This window comes from Myodes glareolus, chromosome 7 (assembly GCF_982192425.1).
Source record: "Myodes glareolus chromosome 7, mMyoGla1.1, whole genome shotgun sequence".
NCBI classification, from domain to species: Eukaryota; Metazoa; Chordata; class Mammalia; order Rodentia; family Cricetidae; genus Myodes; species Myodes glareolus.
This window is the reverse complement of record NC_142032.1, coordinates 68572030-68590367: the sequence shown is the minus strand read 5'-3', so window position 1 is coordinate 68590367 and position 18338 is coordinate 68572030. Positions and strand designations below refer to the sequence as shown.

Sequence of the window (18338 nt, the reverse complement as noted above, 5' to 3'; positions counted from 1 at the left end):
TGAGTGTGCAGCCTTACCATTATCAGGGCCCAGGGAGGCCAAGAGGATGTCCTCCTTACAGCCCTAATCATAGAAAGTACAAGAAGTACAGAGCTGTCCTGTGGCATTCAATTTGTTCAAAGAGCAGGGAGGGCTTCGGTTAGGGGACCTGTTGTGATGATCTAAAAGTGGAGAGAGAATTCTGTTTGTATTTCTTTGGTTTTGGGTTTTTTATGGTGGTGGAGATTAAACCTGGGGTCTCGCATGTGTTGGGCAAGTGATCTACTACTGAGCTACATGCCCAGCACAGGAATACATTTGAGTACCTTTGAGGCGCGCTTAGGAGCCAGGGCCTGAAAGGAGCTTGCCCGAAGTTAGCATTAGGGGACAGAGCCATCTAGAAGCCAGAAAGTAGATCCTCTGTAAACACTGAATCTGCTGGCGGCTTCGTCTGGGGGTTCTGAACTCCAGAACTATCTAATGGGAGGTAACCTGCACTGTAGGAGGGGTGGTGGGGGTCTCATTTTATTTTGTTCAACTTTGGACACAGTCAGTGCCATTAAATCGTTGAATGACTGCATATGAATAAATGAATGAATGAATGAATACATGGGTGCATGAATGAATGAAGCTACCACAAACTGACATGAACTGGACTAGAAGGTGACCCTTACTCTTCCATTCTCTAGATATGTGGCTTGGGACAAATAAGTTGTGGTCTTTTTGGATTGCTTCCTCAGCAGAAGAAAAGACCACGGGGAGCGTATGTCTCCTCTATGCCCTGTGCTCCAGGCAGGGTAGTGCCTTGGCAATGTTTCAGTACTAGAAACGGGTGGGGGGCAGCGCTATGAGGGAAGGCGTGGGCTCCTTCGGAGGCTGGCATGGGGCAGGCAGGTGAAGGATCGGGAGGAAAGCCCCAAGCACTGACTCAGAGTGGCTGAGATGCAGAGGTCAGGCGACTACTGGGGCAGGGGTCCAGAGAAGATGCTGGAAGGCAAGGAGGGAGGACTGCCCGCACTGGCCTCTCCCAGCACCCTCTCTGAGCTGAACTCCGCAGCATGAGGAGATGACTACCTTTGTTTTTTTTTGGTTTTTTGTTTGTTTGTTTGTTTGTTTGTTTGTTTTCAGCACACTTGCTTTTCAGAGCAGATTTAACCCCGTCCCTCCTGATACTCAAATGTATCGTCTCTAATCACTTGTTCTTATGAACAAAGCGACCAGAAACACCAAGGTTCCAGCTCTCTGTGGACAAGTGTGTTTCTGCATTTAAAATGGTAACATCTACGTGTGGAGCCATTGTAAGAGGCTCTTGCCTAATTCATTAAGATTTTACGTGAATTTGGAATATTTAAACGCATGTCCAACCACAAAGAACCTAAAGGCCCAGCCTTCTTTGAGGAGCTCAGGTGTGGCCTGCCTCATGGTATAACTCAAAGTAATTCAGCTTTACTCTGTTTCTTGCCATATCACCTGTGCCATACCACCCGCGTCTGCCTCTTTACTTACAGCCGAGGGCTGCAGCTCCACAGGTGGACTTGCAGGCTGGGCTTAAATGGCTCTCCAAAGGCAGGGGGTACATGACGTTTGCTGGCATCCTCGCTGGGACTCCCACAGGACGTTGGCAAGGGGAGTTGGTGAAAGAGAAAGTCTGATTTTCATTTCCTGACTCCAAGCAACATCATTCCGTGATTTCAAGTGAGGCGCCTCGTTTTCAGACCCTCACTGTGCCAAGTTGTGGGAGAATTTTAATTCAGCTTGGTCTTCCTTAATTTGCTGTGAATGCACGCGTTTTAATCTTCTTTTATTAAAAATAAATCCACCCTCTTCACTCAGGTCTCTTGTGTAAATATCTAATTAGGGCAGATGCGTGGCCCGGTCCAACGTGAGTGTGTCACCGTCCCTCAAGAAAGAACTGACTTCAAAGAACTGCCCCCACCACGTGAGCGATGTTAATTGAGCCAAATAGCGTGCATGAATTATTTATAACTGCTCCTCTGGTTATTTGGTGAGAAAAATCTGGTCCCAAATTGCAGCTAAGAAAAGCAATGTCCCTGCATTATAACTCAGAGAAACATTTAGACCCTCTCTGGCACACCCAGTCGTGTGAGCACTGAACATGCACAGTTTCTCTGGTGCCTAAGATGTGAGGGCTGAACCTGCCTAAGCCCTGGAGCTAATCTGCGCAGCCTCTTTCCAACCCAGCCTGAGTGCTCCTGGGTAAGGATGTAGAATATGTATTATAGATAGGATTGAGGGCTGGAGTCTCGCCTTGCACCCCCTCACCCCCACCTCCCATTGCTGGAGTCTCACCTTGCACCCTCCTGCCCCCACCTCCCATTGCATGCTGGATCAGCTGAGAAGGAGGTACCAGGCCCTTTTTCTACTGCTGAGATGGCCAATCTTAGTGCATATAGTCGGTGGTCAGTGCCCCTGCAGGCATGAGTTTACCTTCCATTTGCTCAGCTGAGCATCACTCCTGTGTCCTACACCCTTTCTCAACAAAGGAGGCATGGGAAGCATGTGGCAAGCCTCACTAAAAGTTTGCCACAGCATATCCTTGATGCAAGGTAGAATCGCAGTAATCTATTCATATCCACAGCATTTAGATGGCATCCTTTCTGCCTGTTTCCTCTGCCCCTTCAAGACGCACAGAGAGCTCTTTCCCTACCTTGGAACTAGGGTCCCAGGATGCTAATCAATAAGTGAAAATGCATCATGGTACAGAAGCTGCAAGCAGGAGTCTGTTGACTAGAAGGGACCTGGACACTGGCTTTGGTTTCTTTGGTTTTGAGACAGGGTTTTCTATAACTCAGACTGACTTGGAACCCAGAATGTGCTATGTAGCCAAGGGTGACCTTGCACTTCTGACCCTCTTGTTTACGGCGTGCACGTGGTGGTCTCGCTCTTGTCTTATGCCTATACCCAAGGTCACATGAATGCTGAGCTACATGCCTAGTCTTTCACCACGTTCTGAAAACACCCCTCTTTTAAAGATGGTATTGCACAATTAGGGTAAAAATGCCCAGCCCTCAAACCTAGGGTGTGAGGATTTGAACAAAAGTATGTCTCTCTTAGCTCCCAAACGCCCATCAAGAGGAGGCACTGACTGTTTCCCTAGGAATTTTAACGGGTTACTAATTATACGGTCACAGGGAGAGAATGCTCTTCTCTTCACCTCTGGAATATAGTTCCTTCTTATGCTTTCTAGAACTTTCTACTCCCAGTGGCTGTGGAGGGCACAGGCTAGCCCATTGAGTCCTATATGAAGGTACAGACCTAAATTCTCCAGCCTGTTTTCTCTTGGTCTCAACAAGGAGGGAATCACCATGCTGCTTCCAGGGGGTGCTGGGTTCCTTATGTGTGCCTTATTCCCACAGAGCCTTGCAGCGGGCAGGTAGATCAGCGGTGTCTGTGCAGCAGCTTTTAGCTGTAAACCACATCCCTGTCATCTTGCATATCTGTGTCACCTGCCTCTCAATTCTCCTGTCTTGTGGTCCAACTAGAACAGGTCTCATTGTCCCAACCAGAACCCATATTCTGTGGCTCTGGTCATGTGGATAGTTCTAGCTACTTCTGGAAGCTGAGCAGTGTTGTCTGAGACCTCCGCTGACTGCCATGCCCTACGGCAGTGGGTCTGACAGCTTGGGCAGGAGGTAGCGGGTGGTAAGATAGATATCATTGTGTCTGTAATTAGAGGCCCTTGCTGTCGTTTAGGAAGGCCTAAAACTGTCCTATGGTGATAGGGGAGAGAGATGGGGAGAGAAATGAAGGAAGGAAAGGGACAGGAGAGATGCTCCGAGGTAAAGAGATCTGACCCCTGCTCTCTTGCAGAGGACCCAGTTTGGTTCCCAGAACTCCTATTGGGTAACCCACAGCCACCTGTAACTGCACCTCCAGGAGATCAGACACCTTCTTCTGGCCTCTACATACACATTTAGTTGCTGGGCACTGTCAGTGAGGGGTGCCCAGGTGATTGGCACATTTGCTGAGGCAATTATCCCGGGATTGTAGAAGCTGATTTCAGCATAGAGAACATTAGTCTATCAAAATACTTTCGCGTCTCCCCTGGAAGCAGTAATGGAAGTGTTGGTTTATTTATGGGTCTTGATCGAAGGGCATCACTGGCTGATTTATAGCCCAGATAAAGTCAAATAAAAGTCACTGAGGGGAGGAAGTGATCTTTCGCTGACTCTACCTCGGAAAGTATCTCTCTCTCTCTCTCTCTCCCTGGAGGGCTCCCAAAACACCGCCCACAGTGCACAGCTGTCTCTTCCCAAGACCCCAGGTGCAGCTGGTCTGTGAGGGGCGCTTCATGCACAGGACACAAGAAGTGACCAGAGGGGAAATGCAGCAGGGTCGGGGCTACCCGCAGGCTTAGTGAAAATAGGGGAACTGCCTCCCATGCCTTCTTGCCCCCGAAAGTAGAAACCCATAGCCCTACTGAGTGTTCTTGGGGCTCTGACATAAGGCAAGTTCAGAGAAGGTGTTGTCAGCCGTGTCCTTACTCTAGTGGCCCTGAAGGAAGAGCGCATATTCATCTGGTCCCTCCAAATGTAGTGGGTCCCCAGCTACAGACACCTGCTCCCTCATCTCCTGACAGCACCCCTGCCGTTTTACGCGGTGCTGTTGGGACTCAGCCTCTCTTTCCCCTCTAGCCACCAGACCATGAGGGGCTCTCACAAAAATGTACATTCAAACGCAGAGAAGAGTAGACAGGGAGCCCAGACAGCAGGAGACAGATGGACAGATGGATAGGCAGACGGAGAGCTGTCGTCAATGACCGAGTCAGGGTGATCTGTGGTGTGGAGGGCTGTTAGGGAGAGCAGGGTATCCATGGTGGCTGATGAGGGCCGGTGGGGTGGGGGGTGGTGCGTGAGATGCAGAAGTAGATAAGAGGGAAGTAGCTGCTCAGGATAGCAGAGTGACCAAGGGGCTGGGGATTGGAGTGGATTGGAACAAGGGCGCCATCCCTGAAAGACCACACCTCGTGTGGTAGTAACTTCACAGATAGTAACACCTGGACTTTGTTAACCCAAAGCTACAGTAGTGGTGAGCGTGGACACGGTGACGGCATGAAACCTCCCCTAAGCACTCAGGAAAATCAGTGTCCGGCCTGTGGGCTATGTGTGGGCAGCGACTGCGTCATCAGGGCTCCGACCTCGTCGGTTGATCAATCCACTGATAGGTTCAAGATCTGATGGTGTTTGGGGTAAGGCTCCCCCTAAGGTGTTTTCCACGGAGGTTCTGTCACAGTCATGGCAAGCTGACATGCACGGACCGTAATCAGAGTTCCTTTCCCAGTGGGCGAGCCTCACCATTCAGATTTCCTTTGTAGGAACTGGTGACACCTTCCATGAGAGCCATGGGCTTTTGTGCTGGAGAAAGGGACAAAGACAGAGGGCGCTGAGAGCCCTTGTTGTGCCCGGGATTTATCCTTCATTTAAAAATCTGTGGATATTGAACTTACTTTCCTTGCCTTTTTTCCCCCATAATCATTAATATCCACTGACTAGTGAAAATTTGGGTTAAGTAAGATCAAAAGGTTATTCTAACCAATCACCTGCTTCTGTTTACATGGGAAAGAAGAGCTCACTCTGACTTCCATTCCCTGGTCTTATGCAGCCCCCATTTATTGCAATTCTATGTGACCCTCATTCACCTTCGCCGGTCCTATGTGATCCCCATTCGCCAGTCCTATGTGATCCCCATTCATGCTTCTATGTGTCCCCCATCTCTTAGTTTGACGTTCTCTTCATGTCGTCACAACTTGTAGATTTTCAGAGTCTTCCTGTCTTCTCAGGTTGGAAATGTGGGGTTTTTTTTTTCCCCTATGGGGAAGACCAAAGCTTATCCCTAAGAGTCTAGCTCCATGTACCCCCATTTGGCCCCATGGAGAGAGATGTTGTTAGCTGCCTGGTCTCTAACCCAGTGTCTGATTTGACCAGACCCTTGCTGCTTGTTGATGAGATGAGTCCAAATATGATTTCACAATCTGTGAAAATGTGCTCCTGCGTGGGAGCCTGTGATTTCCATGATCTGGCCTTGTGGCTTTGATGAAAGAGACTGGATTCCGACAGAAGAGGCTCTTCACTTCTTACTCATCTTCAAGAGGGCTCGGTGAATAATTGGAATTATGCAAATTAGCACGCACCACATAGGGGATTGAAATTGTTCCCTAACAGACCTGCCAACAGGCTCAAAGGCTTGCAGGTCCTTTCCAAAAAGCCGAGTCAGATGTTACTTATCCACACCCTTCTCTCTTCCTCCCCACTTCCCTCTCTCCTCTCCTCCTCCTCCCTCTATCTCTGTTTATCTGTCACCCCCCACACACACCTCCTTCCTTCCCTGTCTCTTCTCCCTTCCTTTCTAGGGGTCAGTACCTGGTTGTCACCCCACTGCACCTTCAAACACCAAGGATGACACTTGCCTCCAGCAGGCCAGTTCTTACCTATTCAGATAGCCAGTTCCTGGAGGTTATCTGTCAGGTGACCAACAGCCAGGGCAGGGACACCCACCCCCAAGCCTCTCTCCCTCTTCCCTCGTTCCTGCCTGATTTCTTTTTCTTTTGCTTTTTTTCTCAACGTGGGGACCCCTTTGGCAACCTCATTTTAAAGATGTTTCCGTGTTTGCATCAGACATTCAATTACCTTTGCTCAAAAGCAATTAAGTTCCACCCTTCACCTACTGAGCTGAGGACCCCCTGTGAACATCTTTTCCTTTTTAATAAGCAAAGCCATCTTCAAAGGGGCAGGGTCACGTGGCTACACCTGAAACATGCTGTGTCTGCAGATTTTAATGAATGGCTTTTTTAAAAAATAATTGTTTAAATCTCTCATCCCTATAAGTATATTCACACCTAAATGTTAGGAAAGGTCTGGGTTTTGTTTCTTTTGCCACAGAAAGGTATTGTTTTATCTGAGTTCTTGTCTTCCTGGAACTTTAAAAAGCAATTATCTTGTTGAGGTGAGTCACCTTGTCCTGATTTTATAGAAGACAGACATTAGAAACAGGTGCTTGGGGCTGGAGAGCTGTCTCAGTGGCACTTGCAGAGGGCCGAAGTTCGGTTCCCAGCACTCACACGGACTTGAGGGAAAGGGATCACAGTAGATGGTAACTCCAGTTCCAGGGGAGCCGACACCCTTGCATGGCTTCCCAAGTCACTGTCCTCACATACGTTACACATATGGACAACCAAGCCCTTTGAGTTTTGAATAAGTTTTGGATAAGGGGTAGCAAAGGCAGAAAGGGCCAAGGCCAGCAACTCTGCTGGGTTCCGAAAGAGCGACATAAGTTACCAGCCACCATTTCACAGCACCAGCTCCTTCCTCCCAGCTCTGAACTTCCTACACTGAACTGCTGCTCACGGGTGCAAGGTGCCCAGCCTTGGCTGACCAGCACCCATGGGTGTACGCCATCTGTGCTGCAGGTGAGAAAGAAACACCTGTCCATTGTCAGTCAAGTGTGTGGAGCCCTCCTACCTGAAGCTAAAGGCTTTCTGCTATGGAGATTCGTCACAGATCAAATTTAGTCGGCTCCCAGAACCTTCACTGTCCTGTCTAAGACCCAGGGGTAATCTGTGTGCTAAAGTGAAGGACCCTGGGAATGAGACAGTGGTCCTGAGAAAAATATCATGGCACCTTCCGTGCCTTCATTCATGTTCCCTTGGTGTGAAGATGGTGTCCCCCGCAAACACACCAAGAACATGAGAGGGAGATGGTGGCCTTCATACTTCTTTTGTATATAAACCTATCACTCTCCAGAGATGTAGAGTTCCAACATCTGGTGTTGGGCCCCCATGTGATTCTAGTAACATGGGTTGTCACCAGAAAGTGAGTCTGAGGGAGCAAGTCACCAGCTAACAAGTGGTTCCATGGCCTTCTCAATCCTTCAGCCTCAAACTTCCCACGCTCACTCTTCAGTTCCCCCTAGGAAGCAGTTCCTGTGGGCGAAGACAAAGATGGCATGACAGTAGGTCAGGCACAACTTCCTCCAACCCTCTGTCCTCCCATTTGCTGGAGGTTCTGGTAGTATGCTTCATTTCGGGGAAACTGGGACTGACACCCTGGTTGTGTGACCCTTCTAAGGGGTGGCTGAGGCTGCTCTTGCCCTCCCCTTCCAAGTCTGGGAGCTTCCACGGTCACAGACAGGACTTGGCTCGGCTTTGCATGTCCAGATCCTAGCAGGCTACTTGAACCTGGTCACGGGAAGTCCTGACAAAGTATTCAATGGAATAAGAAAGATGGGTTTATAGTCAAACTGATAGATGGGTGGATTTCGAGTAGAGTAAAAATAAAGTATGCTTTTCTGAGAATAGATTGCTTTGTTCATTCCAGCTCTGCAGACCGCACTAGCTCCGTGCCTCCTGCTCCCAGCACTTGGCAGACGCGCAGCGAATGCTAGTCAGCTACAAATCCTTGGAGTTCGGCATGGATTTAATGCCTCTTTCACACATTATTTCCGCACAGATTCGTGTCTGTGCTTACTAAGTAGCCTGCGCGAGTTTTTGAGAGTGGATGGCCAGGGATCCTCTGACAGGTTGTCACTAGGCTTAGAATACAAGTGGGACAATAAAGAGACACCAGATGGCTGGACAGGTTGTGACGTCTGCAGTGTGTCTCCCTCTGCTGGTCCCAGCCAGAATTTCAGCTCTGAGAACTTAAGAGACCACCGCCATGACAAGAGAGAGGAATGGAGCTTCACCCTCCTCCAGGGTGCTGGCCTCGCCTCCTCTTAGATCTCTGAGTGCTCGATGAGGGAGGTTATTAATGCTTGGGATGCAGCACCATGTTTCACCCAGGAATTCTACGTCTCTGGAGTTAGATTGAGGCAATTAATAATTCCCAATCAATTACTCTACAGTTTCCTCTAGTGTATATAGAGCACCATGGCATCGTTCAGTAACAGATTGGAAAGGGAAAAGGCAGTGTGTGGCAATGAGTGTGGAGCTGCCTGTCAAAGGAGCTGCCTGTCAAAGGAGAGCCTGGGCAGCATGGATCCAGTTGAGGGTGTATGTCCCCAGCAGTCCTGACCTTCATCGTGGCGTTTTATAACCCTGCAGCCTAACTTTGCCCAGTCTTTCACCACCCGGGAGCCACTGGTTCGCAACCCTCGTGGGGTTACTGTGTCCATGACACACATGCAGACAGCAGCCTAGAGCAGGTACGCACTCAAGCAGAGATTTGTTGGTGTCTGTGGCTCACTTTATAAATCTACAGTATGCCTTTGGGAACTAGGAAGACGAGAGGCCACATGTGCTGGTAGCCGCTGACTAATTGTTCTGGGATGATTGTTCAATGTACAGGGACGGGGGTTGTTTCGTCTTGGCGGGGCTGCCTGCTGAGAAGCTCCGGGCATGTTCCTTGGCATGTTCCTTCTAGGTCTTCGGTAATTACAAACATTAGTGCTCCCTATTGGAACAACCTGAGCGCAGAGTGTCTACTGGCCTCAGTTCTGAGGTCTGGTCCATCCAAATCTCTCACGGAGGTTCTGGGTAGCAGATCTCAATAAGGATGGGACAGATTCTCTGGGCTGGCTGTGGACGAGGTTCCATGGACAGGGAGCCCATATCCACGCTGGGTGGAGCCATTGCCTGCCTCCATTGGTCAGGAGTCCTCAAGTAAGGTTTATTACATTACAGGGTGGTCACCATCACCGTCGCTTCTAATGATGGTTGAAGGTGATTGGGCAAAGTGGGGGCCAAGTGTGAATTCGAGGTTACTGCTTGTGGGGTCCTGGTATGAAAAAGCTTTCTCTGTGTTGACCCTCTTGCCAACTGGACTGTCCCCTGCATCCATCCAATCTGGTAAACACTTATCTTCCTCCTGAGACTGTAAATGGCTCTGTGGAGCAGGAGTTAGTGCAGTCAGAAGCAAGGTCTGGAGAGGGCTGTTAAAGTAGACCTGGAGAACTCAGAGCCACCGGATGGAAGAGGGAAGAGAAGGACCCTGAAGCCAGCCTCAAACTGGTTGGCCAGGAGCTCCCGTGCCAGGTCTGGAGGGAATGGATTTGGCTAGTGAGAAGGACCCAATAATCACACAGGAAGACACTGGCATCTCTTTACCCAAGATAGGACACCCACCATAGACACAACTTGGCCAGAGAATGACTGTGGAAGGGAAGTGCTGAGCGGTTGGTACTGGGGGACATGATATCTGGTGACTCCTTAAGATGCCTCTTGGTTAGCAGTGTGCACAAAACTGAGATCTGGTCATACTCCACGCTGGTTCACCCTTAGCAGTGTGGGAGTTGTGAGCCGTGGGAACTCTGGCCGGGCCCGCAGGTGACCGTGACTGTACCACCACAGTGTGGGAAGACAAAATAGACTATGAAGTTGGGAGGCAGAGTTCTTGACTCCCTTGAAACCTATAATGAGTTCGTCTCTTATTTCTTTCCCCTCCCTATCGAGTGACAGCCATGTTCAGGGCCGGCTACCCAGTAACGATTCTAAGTAAGTCCTTATCTCTTTGCAGGTGTGCCATGGAGCCCTTCTGTCCACTCCTGCTGGCAAGTTTTAGCTTGTCACTCGCCAGAGCTGGCAAGGGCAACGACACCACTCCAACAGAGGGCAATTGGACGAGCACAACCGCAGGTAAGAGCCCTACCCTCATCCCATCTACCCCTGTGGCTGCCTCGCACACGGCCCCCTCCCAAGCACCTCGAACTGCTGGGGGAAGATGGGTTCAGCGAATCTTCCAGTGTGGCAACCAGGAAGCCGAGCACGTTCCCTTGACCAGAGCTATCTAAGTGTGTCCAGGGAGGCTGTCCACCTGCTGAGGAGGGCCTCAGCATTGGTGGAAGAAGGAGACCGTGAGAAAGCCTGAGAGGAGCCGTCAAGATGGCTCGGGAACAAAGAGCCTGCTGTCAGACCTGACAACCTGAGTTCGATCCCTGAGACCCACACAGTGGAAAAGGAGAAAACTGACTCCTGCAAGTTGTCTTTTGGCCTCTCCACGCGCACTGTGACGTATATGTGCCCACTTGTCGACACACACAATTAATTAATTAATTTAACAATAAATTCTGAGAAGTCTGGCTGCGTAGAGCCCTGTTAGAACCAACAACAGTTTACCAAACCCTGACCCGTGGGTTGGGCAAATGTGAATATTGGTTTGATGGTTTGTTGGGTAACTTTTCCTGAGGAGACATGAGCAAACAGCTATTTGCCCAAGAGAAGACACCCCCCCCCATAGACCCAAGAAATGACAGCGCCCATGTCTCCCTTGGTGAGCCAGTACATGTCTTGGGGTTATGCAGAGAAGCAGGCATGACTCAGAGGCAGCTGCCTCAGTGGAAAGCCCACTCCCGCCTGGGTAACAGCTCACAGGCGCTGTCTCATGGCTGTCTTATGGCTGTCTCCTAGGCAACTTGTAAGCAACTCCGTTGAAGACTCCCTCTACCCCAAACACACCCCTGGCGATTCGTCTATGGCTTGTAAAACCTTGTGGGTCTTAGAGTTTTCTTATGTTTTGTGAGCTTCTGACTCCCCTTCATGAGAAGATGTTTCAACATTGAGGAAGTTGCCACACAACAGGTCTAATAATGGTGACTAAGAAATCATTGTTACACTCTTCTGTAATATCGATATGTGGCGAGATTTCTCTTTTAAAAAAGTCACTAATTTTAGAGACGTATGAGGAGCCTTCTTGGGTGTCTCGTGGCTTCTAGGAGATGGAGTTGCAATGGAGTCCTCATGAGAAAGTTAGGACAGGTACAGTCCAGGGCAGGGACTTTGTAGTTTAAAGGATACAGAAAAGGAAAAATCACACTGGTGTCCATGTGATATCCAGGAGAAAGCTCGGGGATATTCCCAGTGACACCAGGTAGACAGCGGGACCACATGTCATAGACTAAGGTAGGATTCCATTGAGAGAAAGTCTCCAGGCTCTCACCGCCTGGGTTCCAGCCTCATCTCAGCTGCTGGTTAGCTGAGTAACCTGAAAGGCCTTACTGAACCCCTCTGTGCCTCCCTGCCCGGACTTAGGAGGCACAGGTGGTAGCCATCCCGGCTCTTGGTTGGCAGTGCAGTGAGCATTACAGAGACAAGCGGGCTGGACAGTCTTCAGGACACAGCACCACCCTACAGTGTTGGCTTCTGCTGTGGTCTCCAGGGAGCAAGCTCCAGACTCGGCCATCTAACCGGCCTCTGAAAGTCGGGAATGCTGCTGCTAAAATCCCGCAACTCCTTCACTGTGATTATTTTTAGGGATTGTGCTGTACCCAGGGAGAGCTAGGCTCAGGGCAGAAGGATGGGATCAGGATGAGCAGTTGACAGGGATTCCCCGCAGCGTGGCCCTGGTGGTAAAGTCAGAATGAAAGTGCAGTAGCAAAGGCTAACCCCTGTCTCTGCACCTGCCTCATGTCCATCCCCATTACCTACTTGCTCCATTCCTGATAGGGTGAAGGCTAGACACACTGGGGCGGACCATCTGCCTTACTCAGCCTATGGATTCTAGTGTTAATCCCACCCAGAAATCCCCTCAGATGGCTGTCTCTGACTTGGCAGCCGTGCCCCGATCTAGTTTACATATGAAATTCAGCGTCCTGCTTGGCCCTTGCAAGGCTTAAAGAAAACCCAAATTGTCAATACCCTTAGAGAAACACTCTTTAGAAAAGTCCATGGAAGTTGGTGCCATCCCAGTGGGTCAGCTTCGCCCCGTCAAGGGCTCTACAGGGTCTCCTGTCCCTAGGTAAGGGGAGGAAAGAAGTGCCGTGCTACCATGGAAGCAAACACCGGGCTGACAGCACCTTGGCTGGCTGTACTGTCTTTCCACTTCCTCTTTGTCGTGACACCCCAAGGGAAACCCACAGCCACAGAAAAAAACAACCCAGACGCTGCAACACACGCCTCTCTGCAGGTGGCTTTCCACACAGAAGTCCTCAGCAGTGTCCTGAAACCTGGGGCATCCCAGACCTGCCTCAAGGACAGTGACTTTCTCGAACATTCACTAAAGTCTTCCACCCCACACCCCTAACTTCTCTAACTTCCTTCACCAACACCAATCAGCTGGCTGTTTCGGGAGGCCTGGAAGGCTGTCAGTCTGTCCCTGTGAACATCTGGAAGCCCTGGGGACAGAGTATCCATCCCCTCACAGTAGGGGTAGGGATTGTCAGAGTCCCGTCCCTCAGGGTGGCATCACCGTCCACGTCTAGGGCTTTCCGGTTCATGTGAAAGCAAGATCTATTGGTTCATGACATTGTCGTGGGCAGGAAGTGTTGCTTTCAGGAAGAGAGGACTGTCACATGACCCCAGCACCCAGAACAGAAACAAATTCTGGTTAGGTCTCTTCCGGGCCTCAGCAGGCTTAGCAGCATCTGTGGTCGCACTATTAGAAGCTATGAAGGCCTCAGGTTACATGACAGATCCTTTGTCCTGGAACTTGGGAGGTCACCCCAAGTACCCTGTAAAAGATCTGGCTCCGGAAAAAGTATGAAGTATCTCTTGAGGGTTAGCACATTGCCGGGATGTGCCAGAACAACAGGAAATGGCTTCTTTTCATCATCGGCCAAAATGAATTCAATATTCATCATGACGCATTTTCTTAGACAAAGAATTCATGATAAATATGTAAAAATTGTAAGGAAATGTTATCGTCTATAATACATACAGGAAGAACCCTTGAAAATTAACATGTAAAAGAGCGCAGCAGGAAAATAGACGATGCACTGATTTACTTTACTATTGCTGTGATAAAGACCGGTGACCAAAAGCACCCAGGGAGGCAAGGGTTAATGCGGCTTACATATTCCTATCAAGGTCCTCCCCAACGGGAAGTCAGGTCAGGAGCTCAAACAGGAACTAAAGCAGAAACCAAGAAGGACCACTGCTTACAGCCTCCCTCACTGGCTCTACCCACGACAGGCTCAAGGTTAAGACCCCCGCCCTTCTTAGGGATGGTGCTACCTACAGAGGTCTGAGGTCTCCTACATCAACCGATAATTGATAAAATGTCCTACTGACGTGACCATAGGCCTATCTGAATAAGGCAGTCCTCCAGATAATTCTGGGCTCTGTCAAGTTGACAGCTGAAGCTATTAGGAGATGTCAAATGCAACCAGGGAAAAATCAAAGTATCTAATTAATTCCATTTTAATTGTCATGCAAAGGAGCCAAACTCTCTAGAAATCAGAGAAAACTGAGTTAAAATGTTACTGTGTTTTTGCCTGTCCGGGAGAAAGTGGCTCTCTCATATACCCCAAGTGAGCATGGACGTCAGATGCCTTGGGAGATCATCTGAAATTTTCCATGGCTGTTTGATAATGTATGTGGTGGACACAAGGGTCCACTTGTAGGAGATGCCATGCAGAAACCCTGGGGAGACAAAGTGCACAAGTTAGGTGCTGGAGAGAGAGCTCAGTGGTTGGGTTCCCGGCACCACACGGCCCTTCACAACTGACTGAAACCTCAGTTCCAGGAGATCAGACACCCTCTTCTGGACAACACAAGCACTTGCACACACATGGAACAAACACACCAAGACAGACACACATGCATACACATAAACACTTGCTGTATTGGAAATGAGTCTCTTTTTTTTTTAAGTACAGAAGTAGAAGTGCAGGGAAGAGCCAAGTGGGAAATAGCCTCAAATACCCATGCAATCTGGGTCCATCCCAAGCATAGGACTGCAAGCAGCTGGGACACAGAATGAAGACACTCACCCAGCGTGGCAGCTCTCTGGGGTCAATGGGAGAGGTGAACGGGGCACCTGTTCGGAGTGTGTGTCATCTGGTCACTTCATTCATAGCATTAGTGTTGGGATGTGTCAAGGGGACGATTCTGCATAATCATTAGTTGGGGGCTTTTCCTTCCCAAACAATTCATAAGATAACGGGACTTCCTGCGACCCTTGCGATCTTGGATGAGAGGATAGAGGAGTGAGTCTATTTACTTACTGAACCCGCATGTCTATGAACGCAGCTTCATAGGAGAAAATGTACAGGAAGATACCCTCCCAACTTCAGGTCAAGGAAACAAAGCAGTTGGTCACTTTGTCTGCGCTACTTGGATGTTTATCACATAAACATTCATGGGCCTCTGGCTCACGACGCTTTATGGACTAGAACCCAGAAAGTTCTGCAGTCCAATCTTTCAGGGGCTGTGTTGTCTCTTCCCAGAACACAGCTCCTCACCGTGCTCCTTGTCTTTTCTTCCCTCCTCTCCCCTGAGGACCCCTTAGAGATACAGAACACCCCTTCATTGGAGGAGTACTATCTGTTGCAAATTGGTGCAGAGCTCCACGTGGTTTGGAAAGACCTGACACCCCACCCCACCCCAGCCTGGTTGGCCCATACCCCTCTGCATGGTCCCTCTCAATAGCAGATTAATCGCTGGGGGAATCTGTGTCTCCCACAGAGGAAAAAGCTCCAGGCCACACCTCAGCTGCAAACCATTGTCTTTCCAGTGTCAGGACCAGATTCTGTGTAAGCAAATGTGTGAACACATACATGCAGGGATGCCTATGCCTAAAATATATGTGAACAAATATATGTAAACATACGTGTTCTTGCTCATGTACAGTTGGGAAACTCGACATCACTTTAGGGAATTGGGCTGAGCTATCTAGAAAGACCTAGAGTCAGTGTGAACTGGAGGCAGAATGTGACTATAGGATGTCCCCTGGGAGACCTCATGCCTCTCTGGGTGGAACGCCACTGGGGCCGAGGGAACACTGTCCTGGTTGCACAAGGGTTTCTTTTCTGGCCCACACTGTTTATCAAAGTTCAATTTAAATCTAATTACTGACCCAAATCGACAACTTCAAAAGCTTTTACATAAAGTTTGCAATGTCTGAAGTAAGTAGTCTGGACCTATCTTCCCATAGCCTCTGACTCCCCAGAGCCAGACCAAACCCCACATGGATCCCTGTGTTCCCCACCAACCACCCTGGCTTTGGATATTCCTACTGTCCTTGAAAAGCCTAGGGAGTTCTGGTCCTGACCTCTGCCTTCCTGGACAAACCTCATTATAAGTCACAGAAACCAATTTGAGGGAGAGCGGTCCCCCTGAGTCACTTGTTCTGCCTGTGTGACAACCCATCTACAGCGTGGAACATCCAATCCAAGCCTTGTGGAATCCCCATGTCTGTTACCGCAGCCTGTCCTCCAAGGACATGGATATGGAGGCTGACCCATCAAGTCTTTGACAAGGCCCAGGGGAGAACTGGCGGGGCCCAGAGGCCTCCCTGACTGCGACAGAGTGGACCTTGTGGCTGAGCAGTTGAGCGACTGCCCGTGCAGAGCAGATGCTGAGCCAGAGGCTGACCTCTGGGCAATGCAGAAGTGGGTAGTTTCACTGTGGTGACTCGCCGAAAAAAGATAATGAGTGTTCCTGGAGAAGAAGGAGGAGGCTTCCCACGCCTTCTAATGGCCTTTGGCCAAAAATAGATGGAGTTGAACCAGGGTACCCTGAGCAATGCAACTCCTTGGCACTGGCTCAGCCCTGCCCTTTCAGTTCCAGACAGCTCTCGGCAGCCCAGGCTAGAATTCTCTCCAGGTCCTACCTAGCCCAGGGTATAGCATTCCTGAGTCACAGACAGGAAGTCTTGGGTTAAGCTGCTCCAACGGGCAGGTTTAGGCTGGAAGGAAGGGACAGATATTCCTAGCTGTTAAGCCTAATACAAACCTCTGGGACAGGGCCACAGGTTTGCGACGGGTCACAGCCTCTAGATTACATGCACAGAGATAGGAAGACAATGACCAGATTTAAAACTCCTTCATGGATCCCTGAGCTTCAAGGGTCTTAGGCCGGCCCATGGAAGGAAGGACGAGAACCTCCCCGCCCCCCAACACACATTCAGTTTGGGAACAATATTTGGTACTCTTGAACTCAAGAGGATAGAAATTTAGGTACTGATCTCCAGGGCCCTCCCATGGGGGGCATGCTCACTCCTGACAGCTTTTGGTCCTCAACTCTAGTACACAGTCCTCTGGGCCAGTTCAAGAGGAGAGCCAAGCTGGCTAACTGGAGTAGCAGGCTTTTGATGGAACCCTTTGGGTGGGAACTTTGTGGAGATTAGAGAGCACCCTAACAGGCGGAGAGGGTGGATGAGTTGATGACCACAAGGTCACCAGAGCCAAGGGGCAGGGATGCTCAGAGAGTGGTGGATGCACAGATGGACAAGCAAGGGTGCTTTGCGAAGGCCAGAGGTTTCTGCACTCCTGACACTGTGACAGAGAGTTCACAGCCCTGAAAGCCAGCCCACAGTGTATCTGTTCCTCCAGAACTGTACCCAACTTTGAGGCCAGCCTGTTCCTTTATACCTGATATTTCTGTCCCAACTGGGCTGAGACGCAACAGCTGTTTTCTGAGGGGTCTCCACCTTCCTCTACCTCCACACTGTGAAGAGGGACTAGGTCAGAGGTGCTCAGAGAAATAGCTGACTAGCAGCGTACATTGGGGTGCAGGGGCCTCAGATAAGTCACGTCATCCTATTCCTCTGTCCCAAGAACTGATGGGAGATCATTTGCAAACTGTACCACGTGGCATGCTACGGGAATCCTCCCTCACCCCTACCCATCCCTCCCTCACCCAGAGATCCTGATGGGGGCTCTGCCCTCTACCATCTGCCCACCCACAGGTCCTCCAGACCCTGGTACCTCCCAGCCACTGCTCACCTGGCTGTTGCTGCCTCTGCTCCTCCTCTTGCTCCTCCTCGCAGCCTACTTCTTCAGGTAGGAGTGTCCCCAGGCGCTGACGTGCCCTAACCAGCTCCTATGAGGAAATGAGTGTGCTGGAGGCTGGGGGTGTGGGCCCAAACAGCTCAGACACCAGCTGGCCGGCCTGAGCTGCACAGGGCTCAGCCATGAGCAGCCGAAAGAGCTTTTCCCGGCTCACCTGGTGGGTATCGCCACACTCAGGGCTTGGGGGCTCCTGCCGGGCCAGGACCTAACACATCTTCTGCCTCTAAGGTTCAGGAAGCAGAGGAAAGCCGTGGTCAGCAGCAACGACAAGAAGATGCCCAACGGGATCCTAGAAGAGCAAGGTATGATACACGGGGTCTCCGCGCTGACACAGAAAGGGACAGGCGCTCATAGCCCTGTCCAGCTGTCACTTACGCCTTCCCCTCCCTCCAGCTCCGCCTCAGTTCATGCTACCGCTTCCTAGTAGCGTAGAATTTCTCTATATTTTGGAACTTGGTGTCAGAGGTCATTTTCCCTGCACAGAAGAGCGGATGTCTGAGACATTTCAGTTTGTGGTTTTTTGGTTTTTTTTTTTTCTTAAAGAGACCATTCATATCCTGTCAGGTTAGCAGGGCTTTGCCACCTAACATTTCACATTGAGGCCTTTGAAGTCAACCAATGGTAAGGCTCCTACTTGCGGAGAGAAGTGTTCAGTTGACACTGTGGTGCCTCAGAGTCAA

The 18338-nt window shown here is 50.0% G+C and overlaps 1 protein-coding gene and 1 long non-coding RNA gene across 5 annotated transcripts in view; one reads left to right on the top strand and one right to left on the bottom strand.

Annotated features, from left to right (window-relative positions):
* Ptpre (protein tyrosine phosphatase receptor type E) overlaps nucleotides 1-18338 on the top strand; it is a 146819-nt gene that overhangs the window by 93926 nt on the left and 34555 nt on the right. For 3 of the 4 annotated variants that reach the window (XM_085693249.2, XM_085693248.2, XM_085693247.2), the window contains 3 exons: nucleotides 10449-10567; nucleotides 17556-17649; nucleotides 17887-17960. In XM_085693249.2, the coding sequence (XP_085549375.1) occupies nucleotides 10456-10567; nucleotides 17556-17649; nucleotides 17887-17960 (280 nt within the window). In that variant the 5' untranslated portion in view covers nucleotides 10449-10455. Of the gene's footprint in view, nucleotides 1-10448; nucleotides 10568-17555; nucleotides 17650-17669; nucleotides 17816-17886; nucleotides 17961-18338 lie in introns of those variants that run through there. The other variant, XM_085693250.2, reaches the window with a different exon arrangement.
* LOC125413652 (uncharacterized) lies at nucleotides 7694-17952 on the bottom strand. Its single transcript, XR_007235995.3, has 3 exons — nucleotides 17813-17952; nucleotides 17593-17689; nucleotides 7694-7918 (listed from the first exon to the last, which is right to left on the bottom strand). It is a non-coding gene; the product is annotated as an uncharacterized LOC125413652 (long non-coding RNA).